Source organism: Rhipicephalus sanguineus, chromosome 5, assembly GCF_013339695.2.
Source record: "Rhipicephalus sanguineus isolate Rsan-2018 chromosome 5, BIME_Rsan_1.4, whole genome shotgun sequence".
NCBI classification, from domain to species: domain Eukaryota; kingdom Metazoa; phylum Arthropoda; class Arachnida; order Ixodida; family Ixodidae; genus Rhipicephalus; species Rhipicephalus sanguineus.
Genome location: NC_051180.1, coordinates 72,982,881 through 73,005,502, shown reverse-complemented (window position 1 = coordinate 73,005,502; position 22,622 = coordinate 72,982,881). Strand labels below are relative to the sequence as shown.

At 42.6% G+C, this 22,622-nt stretch overlaps 1 protein-coding gene across 2 annotated transcripts in view; it reads right to left on the bottom strand.

The window, feature by feature from the left end:
* Positions 1-22,622, bottom strand: part of LOC119393765 (unconventional myosin-Va) — a 60,135-nt gene that overhangs the window by 27,647 nt on the left and 9,866 nt on the right. For both annotated transcript variants that reach the window (XM_037660909.2, XM_037660911.2), the window contains exons 7-20: positions 21,398-21,623; positions 20,569-20,676; positions 20,322-20,443; positions 17,675-17,940; positions 17,090-17,171; positions 16,721-16,861; positions 13,934-14,140; positions 12,825-12,956; positions 11,469-11,653; positions 11,274-11,385; positions 9,551-9,762; positions 8,603-8,792; positions 6,007-6,213; positions 3,520-3,732 (exon numbers count right to left, since the gene is read on the bottom strand). In XM_037660909.2, the coding sequence (XP_037516837.1) occupies positions 3,520-3,732; positions 6,007-6,213; positions 8,603-8,792; positions 9,551-9,762; positions 11,274-11,385; positions 11,469-11,653; positions 12,825-12,956; positions 13,934-14,140; positions 16,721-16,861; positions 17,090-17,171; positions 17,675-17,940; positions 20,322-20,443; positions 20,569-20,676; positions 21,398-21,623 (2,403 nt within the window). The remainder of the gene's footprint in view (positions 1-3,519; positions 3,733-6,006; positions 6,214-8,602; positions 8,793-9,550; positions 9,763-11,273; positions 11,386-11,468; positions 11,654-12,824; positions 12,957-13,933; positions 14,141-16,720; positions 16,862-17,089; positions 17,172-17,674; positions 17,941-20,321; positions 20,444-20,568; positions 20,677-21,397; positions 21,624-22,622) is intronic.

The following is a 22,622-nucleotide window of genomic DNA, read 5'->3' as shown; positions in this document are numbered from 1 at the left end:
AGAATGTAGCAGTTACAAAAGATGAGCTCTCCGATTATCTCTATGGAATCGCCCTCCTGTCCATCTGAAGTTTTAGTCTTCTGGAAAAAAACAAGCAGCAGAGATATGCCAAGCTTGCCAGGCTGGCAAAAAAGATATTAGTAATTCCGGCGACGAGTGCAAGCAGCGCACGTAACTTCAGTTCGGCGGGCTACATAATGCAAAAGCGCCGCACATCGTTAAAGCCGGAATCGGTGGACTGCTTGCTGTTTTTGCACGACAATTTTTAATCTGTGCAATAGAAACTCTTCGTCGTGTGTCGTTTGATCATATTTTATATGCTCAATAAAATGCCAAATTACCGGAAAACGATGTTTTGTTTTCACAACGAACCTTCAAAAAAATGCCAGGCCTGCGCGGAAAGCGCAGCACAGTCACAGCGAAAGCTGGAAGAGCGGCATTTCTAGAGCCCGTTGTAAACTCTCTTGGGGCTACTAATACAAGTACACTAGCAAGGTACCCACTACGCCATAAATCACAATATTTGTGAAATTGGGAAGCACCTACAACGCCATTATTCGTCATTGTGCGCAGAAGCGAGGTTCCAGCTACACATATGTAAGGCATTATGTGCACTTTGTTTACGTGACGACTGACGACGATGAAGAACTGTGGCTCAGCCCTTTGTAATGGGTTGGAAGCTTTAAACGGCTCACCAGTTACGTAATTCACATTGTGTGACGCCCGGTCGCTATTTAACTCTCCCACTATGCAATATAACATACATTGACGTGAGAAAGAGAGACAGAGAGAGGGGGGAAGAACTTTTTTGAGACCCTGAGGAAATGGATGATGGGCTCATGGGCTTCCTTGGCAACCAAAGCAAGTGCACTTGCGAGGAACCCACTACGGTATAAATCATAATCTCTGTGGGGAAGTAGGGAAGCAGCCACTATGTCATTTTTCGTCATTCAACGGAGAGCCGTGGTACCCGCTAAAAACATTTAAGGCATTATGCGCACTTTGTTGGTGTTGTGCCTGATGACGATGAAGAATTATTGCAAAGCCCCTTGTAGTGGGTTGGAAGCATGCAACAGCCCACTCGTTGCGCAATTCGCATTGTGTGACGCCTGGTTACAGAATTCGCGTTGTGTGGTTCGTGGTTGTTATTTCACTCTTCTACCACACTAAATTACATATGTTAATGTGGTTGCTTCTGGACATGAAGCCTGTATAGCGTCGTTTTGCAAGGCAGTTCGAAGCACCGGCATGGCTCTGAGGTACAACACTGGGCTCCCACGCAGAGGGCCCAGGTTCGAACCCCGTTCCATCCTGGAAATTTTTTCTTATTTTGTTTTTTTTCTTATTTCGAGCGATAGTGGTTACGGACACCGGCGGCGGCGGCGGCGGCGGACAACTACGCCACCAAAAACGGCCGTTGAAATGATCTCATAACAGCTTTCGCTGTAAAAGCCGGGCCGGGCCAGGCCGGGCCCGGGATTGTGTTTTCGTACGTCGGGCCGGGCCGGGCGGGCTCGCAGCCCTTTGCCGTCGGGCTCGGGCGGGCCTTCGACAAAGTCAGCGGGCCCGGGCCGGGCTCGGGCTCGGAAATACGGCCCGTGCACAGCTCTAATTCAGATATAATAGACTAAAATGCGAGGCCAGCAAGGTGGTCAGGACCCCTTTACAACGGACTTTTCCACCACAGACAGTCCAAATTCAATAACTTACGACTTCAAACATCGCTCGGCATACTTTCGGAATGGGAACAGCGCACCGGATATTGAATTGACGTAACGATTTAAGAACAAAGGCCGCTGATCTCTGGTCTATAAATGATCAGTTATGCCTAGCCGCGGCGACAAAAAATTGGCGCACAGTATGCTTGGTCTTGCATTTTGGGTTGCCGACGCGCGAAATTGCCAGCCATTACCACCGCTGCTCCGAGCAGTCGCTACACAGTGAGCTTGGCCGGGGGGTAAGCTGCTAAAGCGTAAGTTGCCCATCCGCGGTTCCGAGGAGCCAGAGGGCGATGTGATTCGTTGCTTGCTACGAAGCACATTGCGGCTTCTTTGCTTTCGCATGTCCCCTAGCATGATGCCGTGGCCCTCAAAGTTCGAATTTTTCGCATACGTGGGCGCCGCGAGCGCATAGTTAGGCCTAGCCACGACTTCAAGCAGAAAGCTCTGCTGCGATGTACATGGCCACGGTGCCCAATGTTTCAAAGTACGTCAAGCTCGATCGCAAGTACAAAGAGTTGTCTCCAGATGATCTTCCTCACAAGGTCTGAAGTGCTGATGAGCAGAACATCTAAACGGGGACAGTCGGTCCGAGGCGCGCATCTGCGATGTTCGTGATGAGTGCTGCGTGATATATAATCGGACGACTGAGCTTTCGCTTGAAGCTGCCAAAGTAAAGCGTAATTATATCTTAAGTGATCGTCGACCCGTGAACACAGAACGCGTCACTAAGTAGTGCGGTTTTCGACAGCCGTGACCTTGCAACACACAAGCAGCAGACGACGCTCTCCCGGAGCGAGCATCGGTCCAATGGCGAGACGTGCTGGAGCAACATGGCAGAAGCAGCCAATAGGAGGCCTTGAAACAAACGTCAAACGTTTGCTTTTTGTACGCCTGTTTCTGAATGGGGGGGCTAGTTGAAGTGGGGAATTTGAATACAGAGAAATGCTCTTTCCGACCAGCCCAGAATGGCGGTGCCCAATTGAGCCGTTGCAGAGCTCTTATTTTTTTAAAAATGCTGTTTTTTTTTCTGCGATTTCTGCATTAATTTTTGCTACCTCGGCAGGCGCAACAGAATTTTTTACAGAACTTCTATGTAGTAACAAAATGACAGGTTGCGCTACTTGGTGTTTGTTCATATTTGAAGAAAAACAGTGCTAAAAAAGACAGACAAAAAAGAGAGGAACACAAAGAGAGTTGTGAGTGCAGCGCTGTGTGTGTTCCCTCTTTTGTCTGTCTTTTTGAGCGCTGTTTTTCTTCAAATATGAACTTCTATGTAGTTTTCAGTGAAGACATTTTGGAATCAAATGGAAGAAAGGCTACAGAAACTGAGAATGTGACTTGGAAAATAGATTTTTTTTTGTTATTTTCCACCGTAAGAAAGCCGCGTCCCCCATGAAGAATAAATCCGTTCTTTGACCGCATTTGTGACTCGTAATTCTCTCCAGTTATAACAGACCCATTCAGCATTTACGTAAAGGTCTGTTGTAACAGTATTTGGATTTTCCATATTCCTGTTACAACAGACCAAAATCCTCTTCACTATAAAGGTCTGTTGTAATAAGGTTATACTGTACATAAATATATTATGTGTATATATACACAGGTCTATATAATAGATGCCTGGTGAATTTTGGCGACTATAAGTGATGAAGTGTTGTCGCAAACCTATCAGCAAAGTTGGCTGATAGAATAAAAATCTAGTTTTAAAAGAATACTTTGCCAGTACAAAGTGATTTAGTGTGGCTCTCTATTGCTCGTTTAACAACTGTGAAAAATGAGCTCAATCACCCAGGCCTACCTGGCTCATTGCAGTGTTCGTGGAGAGCAGCTCTTCCTTCTCGCACGACACCTGCCGTAACTTCACCTGGACGGAGGCCAGTGTCTCCTCCAGAGCGGCCAACTTGTCGTTGGCGACTCGTAGCAGGTTCTCCAGGTTCTTGGCCTGCTCTACTTTCTCCTGGAGGCCACGCATGTCCTCACCCTGGGATCGCATCGCCTTGTTCTCCTTGACCTAGGTGAGTGGAGGAAAAAAGACCATCAGACTTCGAGGAGCTAAATCTTTTAAAAAGTTAAATTCTTGGGTTTTATGTGCCAAAGGCACGGTACAATTAAGAAGCACACCATAGTGGGGACTCCAGATTAATTTCAGCCACCTGAGGTTCTTTAACTAATATATAATAATTGTTCAGTTTTACGCCCCAAAACTATGATATGATTATGAGAGACACCATAGTTGAGGGCTCTGGAAATTTCGACCGCCTGTGGTTCTTTAATGTGCACTTAAATCTAAGCACATGAGCCTCTAGCATTTCACCTCCATTGAAAAATGCAGCGGCGGTGGCCGGGATTTGATTCAGTGACCTTCGGCTCAGCAGTCAGGCTTCATAAGCACTAGACTACTGTGGCGGGTAGGTTCTTAAACATGTACCTAAATCTAAGTACAGTAAACTCTCAGTAAACTGAAATCTCTTAAAGGGGTCATGAACCACTTTTCCAAGTAATGATCTAATGACCTTATTATCGGAGCTTACTGCCTACCGAATCGATTGCTGCAAAAATTTCTCGAATCCGTCAAGAATCAGCGGAGTTACGGGGGTTTGGCACATGCTCTCGGCGCTTTCTCTCTTTTCTCGTGCCGACGAGCGCACTGGAAGCTAGACAGGAAGGGTTGGCGCGGGGGTAAGAAGTTACGTCAGTGCGCGTCATGAAACGCGATCGCTCTCCCGCTGTGATTCGCACGCGCGAGTGCGGCTACCGTGTAAAGTTAGCAGACTGAGGAGTGCGGCGCGGGCAAGTGGCGGCACTCCGTGGCAAGAAGCGCATCTCATCCGGCTATCGGCCCATAAGCATGCTATGTCTCCGCGACGTCAACGTGCAGACGCCCCGCCCACTGATGAGAGTGAGAACCGGCCTCTGTTTGAAAAGAGGGCGCCTGAGGAAACGGCAACTTCGCGCTCCGCTTGTGGCCTTTACGCGGCGCGCACGACTGTAATATTTTGCAGAGCAGTTCATAGCCGTGTCAGCTTTCCGCAGGTTGTGTTTTTTCAACAAGCCCAAGGGGTGCTTCATGACCCCTTTAAATGGAACTGCTGTTTAAACAGAACAACTGTGACTAATATTATTGATTTCGTACTTGCACTCTGCAACTCTGTTCCTCTCTCAGTAAACGGAACTCCTGTTAAATGGAACATATTTTCCTGGTCCCTTCAGGTTCCGTCTAACGGGAGTCTACTGTACATGAATGCCATAGAAACAATGCCACTGTTGCTGTGAAACGTGCCCAAGTTCAGTTTGTACCAGTTTCATATCACTCATGTTCGGTGGCACTACCTATGGTGGCACCAAGGGCCTTTCAAAAAGTGAACCCGATAAACTCACTACTCCTTAAATAGACCACAATTGTGAAGATGTTTTCCTGGGCCTCTTCTGCCCACTTTCTGTAGCAGGATATGCCATGAGCAATAATGTCAATGAGGCTTTTCGACCTAACTCAACTACTGCATCTGCTCGCATACTAGCAGCACTGATTAGCGTTAGGTAATATTGGCTAACTGCTGTTTAACATTAGTTAAACGATGGCAGGTGTTGGCTAGTTTGGGATTGACAATGGCACATGTCACCTAATGTTGGCAAGTGCCAATAAGACTCAGCTGATACTCGCAAGGTGCAGCTTCTCCTTTAAAACTTATACACCAAAGTGATTTCTTCCTCCATCTGCTACTCAAGAGTACACAAATCATTGGTCATAGGTCCTCTCTTCACTTGGAATTCAGCATGCAAAACATGTCTTGTAAATTAGTCTTCAGCCTGTGGCTGTTTTCAACTGCTGCTACATTCATACACATTTTCTTCTATTCTACATCTCCAACATTGTTTACAAAAGCATGTTTTTGTTTCCTGTAGAATATTGAACCGTACTACTGTTCATGGAAAGTTTATATTTAATCACTCGTTTCAGACTTTGGCTCAGATATTGTCCCATGGTTATCAAACCATCTGATTCACCTTGTTTCATGTTAGTCACGCTTCTGCGCATAGCTGCCTGCTATGACACATTACGGGACTGGCAGTATCCAAAGGCAAACTTGAAAGGCAGTGTACAACACATGCCGTGTTCAGATGTTAACGAAACTTAGTAATGTCAAATTTTTGGGCATAGTTCAATAAGAAAATGGGTGACTTCATCAGATGGGTTTGTGTCGTTCCCTTTGGTTTTGTCCCTGTCTGAAGAAGCTGTGAAGTTTCCTTATTATTATTAAAAAAAAGCCCCAAGAGCAAGACTGACCAGCTCTTCAATCTTCTGCTGCAGTGAGATGATCTTCTTCTCGAGTCCCTTGTTGAGCTTCTTGACGTGCTCCACTGACTTAGCCTCGATTTTAAGCTGGCGCAGCTCCTTCTTGGCAAACCAGCGGCGCACAGCTGACTGGGCTGTGATAACACAGGCCACATCGCGCTGGTACTTGCGCCTGGTGATCCAGCGACGCACATTTTTCTGCAAGAACAGAGCCCGCATGGTCACAAGTACAAAGCAACAAGCCATAAGGTTCTCAGTGGAATTGTTCACACCAGCTTACATGCAAGAAGTAAGCAAAGATATTAGTATGTGTATGTGTGTACAGGGTGTCTCAGCTAACTTGTGTCAAGTATTAAAAAAAACATATGCGCTATGCATGTCAAATTGGCTCGGTATTGTTCCGAGTCATATGCAACAAGTCATGATACTTTTTACAGTCTGCCAAACTGGGTACATAATTAAAGATTACTTAATACTTTTATAATAGTAACTCTGGCAAGAAATCTTCAATACAAAAGTTGCAGTGCTTGTCTGTATAATTTTTTTCCAGCCACTGAGCGAAAATTCAAAAAACACTTTGTGCAGGTTAGCTAAAACACCCTGTATAAGTATGTACATGTGCGCATGCACATGTGTACGAGTGTGAATGTGCGCATACATGTGTAACTGACCCATCTTGCTTTACCTTCTCAGAGCTATACCTAGACTACTGAGAGATGAATTAGTTTAACCAATGTGGAATTCCATATGTTTCTCTGTTCTGTTCCCACAAAAAGAGAGCCACTGCAGCTAAGAATCAAGCCTGGGATTTGTGAAGCCTGTAAATTCACAGCAAGCTACTTTGCGTGCTTCAGAGTCTAGCGAGACCACAAATAAAATTTAAAGAAAGAAAAAAAAGTGGCTGTTCAAGCTTTATAGCAAAATAATTCTTGTATAGTCACTTGAATTGTAAATATGAAGCCAGCAAGGTTTATCCTTCAGGAATGTGGTGGGATAAAGGCGTAACCCTTTGAGGCGCTTAGTACACAATTGTGTACATCACATGTTTTCGCTATTTGTGTCGACCAGTGGCTAAGAAAGAGAAAGATACATTCAGGTCTGGATGAACTGAGCCTCCTGCACAATAAATGTGTCGTCATTTAACTTCATTATCACTTTCCTGAAGGCACTTCCATGTTCGACGAATCATTTGACGTGCTGCTTTCCATGAGCAATGGCAAAAGTATTTTTTTTGCTTGAAATGAACATAACCAAAAACAGATTTGCACTGTACTTCTAGACTGAGATTTGATTCTATTTAGGCAAAAACGGATCATCAATGTTTTCAGGATAAATAGATGTTTAACTACAATTTAATTCAGCTTAATTACTAACACATAAATCAACACATTATGACAATATTTTTGCTGCAATAGAATATCGAGTGTCGTGCAACAATGTTGCGTAAATTTGACGCATTTGCGGACAGTTCTTCATAGGTGATGTCTGAAAGGGTTAAGGTAAATTATAGGGCCTCCTAAGCATACTCCTAAGCATACTCAACAGAGCTAAAAATCTTATGTTGAGAGCCTATCATGCAAGTCACCAAAAGACAAAATAACAGCAATTTAAGATGGCATTACAGCATGGCTTGATGTGGAACAATGTTGTAATCAATGTTGTTGAATATAAATGCACATGACATACTGAATCACTGTTACAATCCATTGAGCGTGTCCAAGTATCGCCAAATAACGCTATTAAGAGATAATCAGTGATTCCCTATTGTAAAACACTGTTCAGTAGTGGTTAGGCACATAATTTTAAATCCACACATTAAATAAGGAACCTGCTGTGCTAACTTGTAAGGCCTCGTGCAACATAATAATTGGTAATGTCTGTACGAACTTGGCAAGCAGTGGCCCTATGACTTATTTTTGGTCACACAAATCACTTTCTTGGCCTTGGACCCATTCTGTTGAGAGTTTGCACATGAACGAACTTATGACCAAAATACTTGATCTTTCCATGCTATTCCTGCTTTTAGGAAACATTTTGCAAGAATCATGCCTTTGATAAGTGTTGGTTACAAACATACACAAACAATGAGTAATGCTAGGAAGATGGAGCTCTCTCCAAGCACTGCAAAGCCATACATCAGTTATCATAATCATCAGCCTGACTACGCCCACTGCAGGGCAAAAGCCTCTCCCATGTTCTGCCAATCAACCCGGTCCTGTGCTTGCTGCTGCCACATTATACCCACAAACTTTTTAATCTCATCTGCCCACCTAATTTTGTCTCCCTCTCGCGCGTTTGCCTTCTCTTGGAATCCAGTCAGTTACCCTCTATGACCAGCAGTTATCTTGCCTATGCACTACATGTCCTGCCCATGTCCATTTCTTCTTGATTTCGACTATGATGTCCTTACCACCCGTTTGTTCCCTGACCCACTCTCCTCTCTTCTTGTCTCTTAAGGCCATTACTTCTACAAGGCATCAATTAGGCACTGTTAATAATGGTTGCACCACATCATCTTTGCAACATAGTTGACTGCCTTTTAAAAGACCGGCAACAAAGTGCACACTGCACAAGTGCGTCGACTTGCCTGGATGATGACAGCAGCAGCATTTCGCTGGAGCTGGACGTACCGGTTCCGGGCGTACATGCCCCGGATGCGGCACTGAAGCTGCAGCACCAGGAGTCTGAGCCGCTGGTAACGCCGCCTGGCGAGGAACCCTCGCACGTGCCTCTGGATGAGGATGGCAGCCTTTGTGCAACGCAGGAAATGTGCATGCCTGTTTGCCACGAAGAAATTAACAAGAGAAACATAGGTAATTTACAGTTTTACTGAGAACACTTTCTGATGAACTTACGAAATTAAGAAGGAAACAAAACATGCCCAGCATAGGCACTGATTTACTTCAATTGAAGCACATGCTACTCCTGTTCCTTTGCTCCTTTGCCCAAGAGTTACACTAACTTTGGCTTATCTCATGAACCTGCTACGGTAGTCACTTCAATAGTTACCAAGCAGGGCCAATATTCATTGGCTGTTCTGAAGCTACATCAATACAAAAGCAAGTGTTCTTATACAGGTGCTTCACAAATCCAAAAATGCCACAGAAAAATGTAATGCTTTCTGGAAGTTACTTTAGTCGCACACAAATTGCAGGAATTTTGGTATTGTGATGGCAACCAGGGATTGACAGACCACTCTTGGCTGGAGTAAAGTATTAGGAGACACAGAATAAGACGAGTCTAACAAAGTAACATTTCATGTTTGCATATCACTCCCAATATAGCATAGAGCAGCCTGCTTGAGGCTCAATATTAACTCATGCAACAAATTACATATATACCATCCACCAGTACATTCACATAAGCACTCTAAGGTCACGGGTTACCGACAAGTACCAACATCGTTAGAAGAAAAGACAGAACAGGACCTTCGGGAGGGCTTTAAGAAATGCCACCTAGCCCCCAGCAGCCACATAAATGTTCCACTAAGTCAGTCACAGAAGATGTCATAGAACAGCGTGAAAGTGTTACTCACTTGCGAGCCAGCATTCCTCGGCCGTATCTCTGGAGCCCTCGGGCTGCATTGAGAAGCATTCGGTAGCGCCTGAACTGCAAGTAGCCCCTGATATGCTTCTGGATCATCAGTGCACACGCCCTGTGCTTTTCTGCTCGGAGCTTCTCCAGGTAAGCCACTTGGCCTGCCCGAAAGAAAATCTTGGTCTTGCCAAACTGAAACTTGTCTTCCTCCTGTGAGAACACAAAGGTGAAATACTAAAATCACCACGTTGGATGATACACCAAAAATACACACACACACATTATATAAACATAAGGGACCCTTGTCGACTTTCATTTTATTTTTTTTTATTTTTTTATTAACTACAGCGTGGCAATGTGAGGCATTTCTAGAATTTAGAGGGCAGAAAAACATACCTTAAGTGCAAGATACAGTCTGATAAGTCTGACAGAATGCTGGAGCAAAAAGAACCCAGCCTTCTTTGTGTCCTGTTGTCTTGCTGTCTTCTCAAAAACATTTAGAAAAGCATCCTAGATATCCAAGTCCCAAAGTGGCCCAGCCTTTGTCCATACAGAATGGCTCTCTCCTCGCTCCTGGAGTTCTGCGCCACGTCACTAAAGCCTCGGCAGCCAGACGTACAGGTTGAGTCCGTTAATCAGGAACGAGAATACCCTCAGATCTGAGCAAAAGCCAAAAAGGCTCCCCCCCCCCCTCACCCCATTGGTTGCTAATAAGACATCTCACGACCCTTTCATTCAGCATGAGCATTACCGATGAACAATGGCAGTGCCACTTTTCCAGATTCTGGTTCCTACTTGCTGACAAGCAATCAGTAGCTTTTGCTGCACAGGTTCATACCCAAGGATATGTTTCTTATCACTTTTGGGTAATTAACTTTTGCACAATGCAATATCCAGTGTTCTGACTCAATGAATGAATGGGCATTCTATCAATCCACTGAAGATGCCCATAAAATGACACTTATGCTCGATGGCCAATGTATCATTAGTTGCACAGCATCTCTTTTCATTGACCTGTCAAACAAAGTGTACTGAAAGCGATCATCCCAAATGTTAATACATGGCCCCTGGATTTGGCTACATTTCAAAAGATGGCAAACCATGTTTTAACAGCGAAGCTGTTTAAGCTATTGGTAAGTTGTGTTCCATCGTGCAAAATTCCACAGGTGGGTACGAGCCACGGGAATTGGGCAAGCGCCACTACCAAGTACAGCAGGTGCGAGAACTCTGTTCGGCGAAGTGGAGCACATGAAACACGTGAAAGAGAGAGAGAAAAAAGAGAGAGAAAGACGGTGATAAAGTAAAATAAAAGGAATAAAGAGATAAAAAGATAGAAAGACAGAGAAAACACAAAAAGAGAGAGAAAGAAATAGAATGAAACAGACATGAAAAAGAGATAGAAAAAAAAAGACAAAGAGAAAGAAAGAGAGAAAAAGAGAAACAAAGAGAAGAAAGAGAGAAAAAGAGAAACAAAGAAAGAAAGAGAGCAAGAAAGGCAGCACTAGTGCGAAGCTGCCACAATTTTTTATGACAGCAGTAACACAATTCAAATCCACATTTCATCAATAGTATACCCTTTGAATGTCAGGAAAGGTAAAGGAAGGAAGGAAACAGAAAAAGAAGAAGGCAGGGAGGTTAACCAGAACACTTCCGATAAAGCTCTCCAGCATGTCATTATATGCTTCGCATTTTATGCTAGCAGAACAAAAGCAGCAGGATACCTTTATGACATTTTCCAAGATCTTCCTACATGTAACCTTGAGGTCGCTCCGGTCAATATCTCGGGCACAGGTCAGCACACGATATCTGCTTAGGAACTCTTGGTAGCCCCATCTAGTGGAGAAAAAGAATGCATGCAACTCGCATTTCATATAGCAGCTTCCATAAGTGAAGGTTTTAAAAAGGACACTGCTAACCTTGATGGGTAGCCAGCTGCACTGATCCGGACTGTTTCTAAAACGCCACATGCCCTGAGCTGTTGGACTGCCCGCTTGGTGTCAAACGAAAATGCTGCTTTCTGGTCGTTTGGTTTGATGCAACGGACATAGTGGGGTGTCGTGGCATTCAAGGTGCTCATGAGCAAGCCAAGAGAGTCACGAAACTGTGAAAAGAAAGACAAAAACGACTAGCTGAAGTAGTGCATCCTACAAAAGTTATGTGCAGCAAGGCTGTCGCTATCGTTTTAGGGGCGAAGCTCCTTAAGGCGGCACCCGTTCGTCCCTCGTCGTGCTCGTAGTAGTGAGTAACAAGTCTTACCCTTTGACCTCCAAGGTGGTGCCGGTGGGAGATTTCTCCTGTGCGTTGTTGAACAATAAAAAATTCGCAGCGTGCGCGTTAACTAAAAGCCGAATTCTTCTGTCTCTGTAGAAGTGTAAGTGTTAGCTAAAAGCCGACTTCTTCTGTCTCTCATTCCCATTAGCAGCCATTGTTTACCTCCAAGGTAGTGCCTGGTGAGATTTCTCCTGTGCGTGATTAAACAATAAAAATTTTGTTCAAAACGCCGTTGATTGATGAAATAAACCAACGAAAGACGCCAGATGTTTTGTAAAAACAAAACGAAAGAACGCCATATGTTTCTAAAGCAAAACTAAAAAGACGCCAGCTGCTTAACGAAAGACGCAAGGTGTTTTCTAAAGCAATGGTTTTCTAAACAATGAAAATTCACAGCGTACATGTAAAATTAAAGTGAGCTGCAAGTCGTCATAACTCATCGAACCTTTAGTATAAACGCGCCCGATCTCACGTCGGTGATGATGTACTGGGCAGAATTCACGGAAGATTCACGGTTTACCGATGAACCTCCGCAGCTTCGCCCACTCATCATCATTCACTCCGTGGATATGCTGTGATTTTTTTTGTATGTTACAAAGGGAAATTCGTCAAACACATCATCCATATGCCACCTAGCTTGGACCATGTACTTTCAGTTTTAGGTCATACCTGTAAATGTTCATCTCCTCAAGGAGGTTTGAAGGGAGGGAAGGAGTCATGGAAGACACCATTAATTAGTACAGGGCCCCTAGCAGCCTAGAGCCTTGGAACCTCCTTGTGTATATTATGGTGCTGTGTAACACTCATGATTGAATGAATTCTTCTTCTTCATTTAAACAACATGTGCACATTCACCATGTGCAATGCTACCAATCTGTGCATAGTAAGCACAGAAACAAAATAAATTTGGCACGAGAAAAACATTGCTAATGGCCCACTGTCTGCATCAATGAATTGATGTTCCTGATCTCATTCGCACACTGTGTTTACCATGCATTTACCTGAGAGCCCACTGTCTTCTTGTGTTGCTTCTTTGACGACGCCATTGGTTGTGCAGCTCCGACTTTGACTGTGGGTTTCAGCCTCTTGCTTGACGACTGCTCATCCTCAAACAACTCTGCGACCAGTTCATACTGCGCAAATATCGACACATAAGTGCACGCAAAACACATGTACGCATGTGTGATCACATGAAGTTAACTTTTATAGAACAGTTTCCTATTGCTCTTAAATGTTAAATCAGTGGTGAAAAAAAGAAGACAGGCTTTTGCTTTCAGAGAAATTAGCAGAGCTTAAATGAGCTGTGCAATTGTCCCAAACTTCTAGGTATCGCTATGAAGCAATCATCCTCCCAGAACTTAAAGAATAGTTATTTTGTCACAGAAGGCCTTCCTTCCATATTGTCAAAATAAGAGCCTGCTCAATTCCAGAAAAGTCTGAGCCAACTGGCTTAGTTGAGAACTGCTGCGAAAAGCACCGATGAAAGAGGTTCTAGCAGAGTGGTAGAACAAACGTGGAATAAGGCACAACACCACTTTTCGTGGTTCAGCAATGACAATGCCAGAAAACTGACAATACACTATAAACATAACAAAACCAAGATTTTTATCATCAATAACATCATTTCAAATCAATTTATACTAAGTAATTAGACATGCCCTAAAGTAAAAAAAAAACTTTTTCGTCAGTAGCAGAATGCTTGAATTCGAAGTTTGAAATCCGTGTTGGAGAAATCAGAAATAACAGAACTATTGGCGCTAACAACAATTCCAGAGATCCATCACAAGTAAAACAAAGAGCGCACTAAGAGTGATGGCTGCAAAAAGAAAGTAATCATCTCATAATGAAGGGACAAGGGGGCAGCGCTAGGAAGAATACAAAGGACGAGACGAAGACAGGACATGTGCTGTACTCACAAATTGCGCTGTACTTGCAAAGGACGAGATGAATACAGGACATGCGCTGTACTCACAACACAAGTTGTGAGTACAGCGCATGTCCTGTCTTCATCTCGTCCTTTGTATTCGTCCTAGCACTGCCCCGTTGTCCCTTCATTATGAACCCAAACCAACTCGTCCACCTATCTGTGATTCTGTAATCATCATCTCACTTGACTAGCTTTGAGGATGTTGATGTGTTCCTCTAGTACGGTGTCCCTGTTCTTCTCGAGGAAGCCGCTTGACTCGTAAGTGACATCATCCGCAAAGTGGTGGATGATGAAGGCAGTGTTGGACAGGCGGGGCTTCTCAAAATGCTTCCACTGCTTGCATTTCTCAAAGAGCTTGGCACACCATGACTTGTCGCTCCCCTTGGGAACCTAGAAGGGAAGCACCTTTGATGACAAGGAACCACAAGAGGCCTGTCATTAATCCATTAGCTGCTGGGTGTTTTTCGTTTCTTTTTAAGCACAGCGAGCTGAATTTGCATCTAAAAACTGGTAGCAAGCTTTACATTTAAATGCTATTTGCGTGATGCCTTACTGCCCACTCTGCAATTCTTAAACATGAAACTTATGATAATCATGACTTGCTAATTATTCATTTTAATTAATCATGCTATAATTGTTTCTCAAGCAACAGTGCCTTTCTGTTGCCGTCACTGTTCCCTTTAGGACACCTCATAATCATGATCACAATCTTCTGAATCAGGCCTCACAAAACAGCTGTTGAATTGTAGCATTGTTAAAAAACAAAACAAAAATGTTGGATTTTTGAGTCAGTCTGTCATGTCAAAATGAACCAAACACACAAGTAACATCTACAGTACATAAGTAACAGAATCTATTGTGCCAGAAGCCCTTCCAACATTGAAAGTTACAGTTTAACAGAATAACAGTTAGCTTACTAAAAACTAGAGCTGTGCGAATAGCAAAATTTTGGGTGCGAAGCTAATTTGAATATTGAAGTGTGAGTGCGAATCGAATCGAATATTTTTCGAATATTTCTCAAATATTTCTAGAATATTTTTCGAATACTTCGAAGCTAAATTGCAGAAAAAAAAAGTTAGAGAGGGTTCCTAAGCATATTCTTATGAGATAGCAACATGAAAGTGTTTCTTTTCGCTAGGTTGATGAAGCACTAGCGGGGTGGTGTTTCATAGTTGTCTTATCAAGAATGAGGCAATGTAGAGGCCGAATTGTATTTATGTACATGATTTGGTGCAACCAAAGTGTTGCCGACAACACTTTACACGTGATAGGCAAAGATGCCATTTCCTCAGCCTCTCCTCCTCTTTCAACTTCTGTGAAAGCCCAACTGATGTGGCAGACAAAAGGGCGCTCCCTTCAAGTCCGGAGTTCCAAATCTACCTCGTAGACGTCGATATATAAGAACATCTGAAATTTCGGATGCTAAAAAGCTTCGGCTTCTGATTTTTCGGACTTCCTGCCCAAATTTCAGGTCCAAAACAGTATTAATTGAGCCCCAACCTCTGCCACATCTTTTATCTCCATGTTGGAACTAGCGTTTTCTTGAGTTAGTACATTTGCGACCGTAGCAGAGCTTGAAAGGCAGCTTTGCCGCAATACTGGTAAGTGATGAGGTGAAGCATATTGAAAATCTAGGGACCACTTCCAATCGGATGTTGACTGTGTCTTGGCAAAGTTCGACTGTAACGGAGCTTGAAAGGCAGCTTTGCCGCCATACCGGGGTGTGATGAGGTGAAGCATATTAAAAATCTGAAGGGGTCACTTTCAATCTGACGTTGACTATATTTGTTTTTCGGAAGTTCGAATAGTTCGAATAGTAAAATTACAGTGCGAATCGAATCGAATAGCAAACACTATTAGAAAAATATTCGAAATTTCGAATATTCGCACACCCCTACTAAAAACTAAAGTTCTGGCAGGAGAAATTCTTCCCCCCCTTTAAAGGGACCCTCTAACACTTTTCCAGACCTCATTGTTTTACATTTTTTACTTGTGGGTTGCGTAGACTGAAGGCTGAATAGGTTAGTGCAGCAAGAACGGCAGCGATAGGGACACGCAGTCCGAAGTTATTCAGCCTAAAACACTCAAAATACAATAAAACGGAGGCCTACCCTCAAATCGATTTTCGCGAGGTCAACGGACCATGCTTCACTCGCCCTGTGACGTCTGATGGCGCCTCAATGAAATGAACTGAAAGGTACTACATACGGGAAGCTTGCATGCAATGTTGCCCATTCTTTCCAACGTAGTTACGACGCCGTTGCGATAGTAACAAACAATGTGGTGCATGAAGAGTGAACTGCCCGTGAGAAACGAGGCAGATCGCGAACGCCTCTATCATGTTTTGTAGTTTTAGTCATCTTTCTTGTTGCGACGGTGTCTAAAGCAACGCTCTTACATTTCTTTCCCTTCAGTTTCTTCAAACAGCGGCGCCTGGAGCGTCCCCAGCGTGTGTTCTCCAGTGCCGTGACGTTCGGTGCATTCTTTGCCGGGCGTTGCAGTTTTAAAGCTGAAAAAGTCTAAGATCGTTCATCTATTTGGCGTTCAGTGAAAAAAGCATGCTAAAGAAAAACTAAACCCAAGAACAACCCCTTTTATGATGCAACGCCAGTGATTACTTCTAAGGTTACATTTATCCAATCATAGGCCTGCGCTCATCTTCGTCATTTCCGCCCGCAAGAGTTCTGACAAGCGCCACTACGCGCTGATGCGGTCGGTAGCGATGTAGGCGCTTCAAAAAAATGTTGGAGGGCCCCTTTAAGGCATGTCTCAGACATTTATCTCGGTAAGCAACTGTACATCTTGAATATTTTTGTACAATAAAAGTAATACAATTTATAGCGATTATACTTTCCAACACCCGTTCCAGAACATGTAGTACACTTTAGGCCAGCTTCCAAAGCATGAACGTAAACAAAGACAGCAAGATTATGTAAGCAGACACACAAGTGAAGGAAAGTGCACACTCACCCGACATTCTTCATCCAGCAGATCCAAGACACCCAGTTTACTTTCAATGAGATCAATACAGGGCTGGTTGTCATAGAAGTCAATGAACTTCCACTCTATCTGCTCTCTCACATACTCCTCCTGTTCTAGCTTGAAGACATGCTGTAATGAGGTTGCAATGTAAATCACTCCCATCCATACAGTGGAAAGTTGTATCACAAGGGCACTGCATTAAAATATTTAACCGCAAGTCAGCTCCATGATCGGGCAAAGGCAATGATGATGCAATTTCTACTGCTCTACTAAATACTAAATGTGTTTTTCTGGTAGAGACCCATTAAAAGGTTCTCCAAGCGTACTTGCTTAAAAAGCTTATTTGCTTGGACGTACCATGTTAAACTGCTGCTGGAGCTTCTCGTTTGCATAGTTTATGCAAAACTGCTCAAAGCTGTTTGTCTCAAAGGTTTCAAACCTGCAATGAACAACAAACATGAGATAAAAGCTAAGGCATGGCAAAACATATGAATCAGCATTGTAAAAACAAGAAAAAAAAAGTTAATCCTTCAACACACAACCTCTGCTGTGCAGGTGGTTTTGCTGGTTGACATATATATATATATACACGTTAAAAAAGAATGGTCAGCCAGATCACTTGGTTCCTAATATCTTCTAGCACAAACGAAACACGAGTGATACACATTAAGTACATCTCTGTATTTATGTGTCTATAATTGTTCCGTCTTTATGCACTGAATCTTTTTATGCACTGCCTCCTTGAATCAGGATGCCAAAAGCTTAGCATCTCATTTAAGATGGCACTAACATAAAAGCATGCAAATCACTCTGTTCCCTGATCATTAAGCACACACACGCTTCGATAATGCTGCCACTGGACCAGCAAATTACTTTTCTAAAGGGCAAGAAAGGGCCCGTAAGTTGCCACAACAGAACAGCAAGTACAGTTAAGGATCTCACCCATATATATCCAGGACACCAATGAAGCGGTTCACTTTGTCCTTGAAAGAGAGCGCTTTATTGATCCTAGAGACAATCCAGTCAAAGAGGCGCGCGTATATGTGCTTGGCAAGCGCATCTCGGGCAAAGGTGGCCTGGTCAGCCGTCATCGGCTTCGTGATCACCTCCCGCATGCTCTCAATTCGTCGGTTGCAAAGCCACACTGAGATCTGCTCCTTGTCTATACCCAGCAATGCACACATGGTCACAAGGTGAGGGTTTTGGGGCTGAAAACAGGAAAGAGAACTAGCTGCAACACACAACTCACGTGCACTAAATGGCAGTACTTTTGTTCACATTAAAGGGACCGACAACTGGCCTAGAACGTGTGATTAGATCCTGGCGGAAATGAAAAGACCGTAAACTATAATGACAGATTCAAGCATCATTTACGCTATGTGAGTAGGATTTACATTTTTAAATCGTGTTTAAAAGTCACTAAATATCGGTATGTCGTGCAGCCTAGCAGAAGAGCCTTGAAGCTGGATTATGGAGTTGTTCACTTTGCTGTATGTAGTCTGATGCTTTTATACACACCATAATTAGTGCTCAAAATTAGAGTATGCATATTATCATCCATCCCCGCTCTATTCTGTGCTGCTTACGAGGTAAAACGAGTCGTTCGCTGAGAAGCAGCGATGCCTTTGCGGCAACTGGTGGAGCATGTCGAGCCGCGGGGCATGCACGCGGAGTACACGCATGCACAGCAAACCGCCATGCACAAGCACTAAGAGCTCTTGCGCTCGCCTCCCACTGTTTGCAGCATGTGTTGTTTATATACTACTTCTCAGTCACCCCACATTGAACCATTTGGAATATAAATGTTACACGGTGTTTTCCACATACTATTCCGTGATTAGACACTAATAATAATTGTTGGGGTTTAATGTCCCAAAACCACAATACGATTATGAGGCACACCATAGTGGAGGGCACCGGAAATTTCGACCACCTGGGGTTCTTTAATGTGCACCTAAATTTAAGTACACGGGCCTCAAGCACTTTCACTTCCATCGAAAATGCGGCTGCCGTGGCCGGGATTCGATCCCGCGACCTGCGGATCAGCAATTGAGTACTATAACCACTAGAACACCATGGCAGGTATTAGACATGACACTCTGACCGGTAAGCTTTCTGTTGTGCTAAAGAAAACAGGTACCATAAAAGTTGGTTGTTGGTCCTTTTAATGCAGTCGAGTCTTTAACTAATGAACACGCACATAGCAATTATACACAACAAAATTTAAAATCTTTCTTGCCAGTATCACCATGCAACAAACACAGTTTGCACTGAATGTTGGACATAACAGTATTTCTGTGCCAGACATGGCTTTATTACAAGATTTACTACAAATAATTTATTTCAAGTCCTTAATTGCTGGGCTCACACAATGAACATTATAATGGACGAATCAGCACACGGCATATATGGGATCCCTTAATCAGCTAGCATTTTCATGACCAGAAAAGAAAACAACACAGATAACCCAACTCCATTTTCAATCCTTAGAGTACGCGCGGTTGCCCAAATACATTGGAAGTTGGAATGTCAAGCTTTTTAAAACTCACTGCCATCAAGCTGATAATGGCAGCCCCACCTTTTTTTATTAATTTTTTTTTGCATGTGTTTCAATTCAACAAGTGACTCAAGCCTTGCAACTGCTGCTGCACTAATGTTTTTCAATATCAGAAATTATGTCTCTTAACAAAAATCACAATGGCGATTTGGCAGTTCAGTCCCTGTGAATTGGCACAGACTAAAAGGCTGTATTAACAGGCAACATGCAATTACATAATTACGACTCGCAACTTAAAAATTGCGATTCATTTCATTATATTTCATTCATTTCATATAAGCCCAGTATGACCACCTGGGCACTGAGAGACAGTGTTGTGAATGAAGAAGCATCACTTCTGATTGCCAGAGTTGTCAACCTGTTCACAAGTTTCACAGAACCTGTTTCATGAAAGCACTGGAGTTATAGTGTTGTGTTGCAATACAGAGGTTTTCCAAATGTAACGGTAAACTCACAGTACTAAGGTCAAGTTGCACATATGAAAATGTCATACAGACACTTTCAATGCTTCATAGTAACGTCAATGTGACATATGACCCATATAACAGTCTAAGATGACAGCACCACCAGTACTGAAAAAAAATTTTGTCTATAGCTTTCCATTATCACCCTTATTCAAACAAAAATTTTAACACGTGCTTCACACATTGCAAGTTTAGCACTGAACCACTTGACAGCAGTAACAGTAATGCAAATTTCAATTGTTTCCCAAGCAAAATACAAAAGGTAAACTTCTGTGCAAACAACCAACAACAAAAATGTTTATACTTTTGCTTTTACTAAGTGGAAGGCATGAACACAGACGGTATTCAGATTGTTTAATACCTGGCATGGCAGCTTTGACTACGACAATGTTTCGACCATTAGTTTGGAAATTTCTCCTAGGAAGTCAAAATTATTTCATTAATTTGTGATGAGCTTCAACAGAAGAGTAATCTGTGAGGACTCAGTTGCAATAACGTGACAGCTAGGTAACCAATTATTAAACAAAATCCAAAGTATTCAAGGCATGCACAGCATTTGTGTTCTCACCTGAACCATGCAACATTCTGTGTCATCACCTCGCTCACCACCCTGCACAACTTCCACATTGCCCAAGTGTAGAATGGCAGCCAGTATACGGAAGATCATTTGCTGTTGGTTCTCCGTGAAACCTAAAATGGAAAAAACGAGCACAATGGAATGTTGTTCAGAGAGCCAAATTGTTCAGGGCATTTAAAGCGTGCCTCAGCAGGAACATTTTTTTACACTCGCAAGCAATGAAGAAAAATCGGCTCACCAAGGAGAGTGAAGGCATTCCTGGTTGTCTGAAACGAGTGTGCATCGTCAATACCTGCAATCTGTGGCGAGTCACCCTGGTTCGTGTAGTGAAATGTTGTTTGGTCACCTGTAATGTAGTGATTCAATGCAGGTTGATTCACATTAGGCATGTTCAAAAGCAATCACATACCTAGAGAGTGAGAAACTCACCGAACTACAGATTCTACTTCAATTGCTGAACTATACTACTCAAGCAACTACAGCATTCGCAACTTGCAATATAAATGATAAAAACACTTGATATTAGTGGCGTATTTCATTTGTACTATTTTAAGCTGCTTCTACACGGACTGTTCGAGGAGCACGTCTATTTCACGCATATTCTCATTTGTGCGAAAGTGTGTTCTTTATTCTGGTATTAGCATATATCTTTCTATTTTTTAGATCCGTATTTTAACATTGCATCCACTGTTGCATGGGCCCAAAGAGGACCTGAAGTATTGTAATATAACTAAGTAAACAGATAAATCTTCGCAAGGTTTCAAGCTTCACAAGGGTCTCTAGTAATATATCGCTGAACACTAGAAAAATAAATTTATTGTGAGAACCTTTTACATTTCATAATTGAACAGCATGTGTGCAGAATTATGAAATCAAAGCTTTACTGCATCCAGTTTACGAATTTTGAGCTCTGCTAGGCTTCACAATTAGTTAATGATGTGTAATCTTTGGTTTAGCACTATATATCAATCAGTAGAGTAACAAACCTTAGCAATGCACATTGTAGTATAAGTGAGAAACCATTACATAATAAACATACAGTAGGTGAGTGACAAAGCAAATAATACCCAGCTGTAGATCTTGTAATTCATCAAGATCAGCGGAAGCACACAGCTGGTAGAAGATGTGGTAGTTGCGCTCCTCAGGAGCCTGGAACACGACTCTAGACTTTTCTAGTAAGTACGTCCTCATGTTGGCACCAATGATGTTGAACCTGGAGTTGAAGTCTATTTCTATGTACTTTCCAAAACGAGAGCTGTTGTCATTTCTTGTTGTTTTTGCATTGCCTATCGCCTGTAGTAGACATCAGGAAAGAAAAATACATGAACATAATTCAGGGGCTGAATTTCATCAGTATTCATTTCATTTTACCACCTTTTCTACTCTGGGTTCGGACGTTACCATGTTACGATTATTACTCAGACTAGGAATGACCGGTAAAAATTACACAATGGAAAATGATAGCTCATTACAAAACACAAGCCTATAATTCATAATCACTTCTTAGCATTGAACTCGAATAAATTGTCCAAAGTCTCGTTACAAAAATAATTTAAAAGAGGTACCATACAAATAAAATGGGATGCAAACACTACATCAACATGAGTTTGTATCAACAATCACTGATCGCTAGAAGCTGAATGCAGGTAATACTCAGTTCACACTAAAACAGAAAGGCAAAAATGACAGCAGGGTTAATTAATAAAACATTGGTTGGATGATTGAGTGATTTGGCACAACGTCCCAAGGCAACAGAAGGGCTAGAAAACACTGCAGCGGGACACTTTAGATTATATATCACATATTCGAGACCTTTAAAGTGTGTTTAAATACGAGATAAGTGCCCTTTTATTTGGCTGGAAATTGAACCCTCAACCTCGTTCTCAGCAGCAGAACACCATATTGCACTGTTCCATGCCATTTACTCTTGCCACAATTATGGCACAATACTGGTAAGTTAAAATGAAAGCCTAATATGCAAAGATGCAGGCAATGTAATGCAGCACCATGTATTCAAGTACAATGCATCTCTGTTCCTGATAAAAGGCAAAATATTCTTCTTTATTATGCAATACAGATTTCATTTTGCTAAGATGATCGAAAACTTCTTGCATGAACAAAAAGCCAAGTTCACAGGTTTATAAATGCATTAATAAAACAACTTAAAATCTTTCAGTGATGTAGTTTTTTTTAATCTCGGTTTACTTATTTTACGCTCAAGGCCACAGGACATTAGAGGGGGGAGTGCTTAAAAAACAAGAAGTAAAAGCAACAATTACAATGTAGAACAGT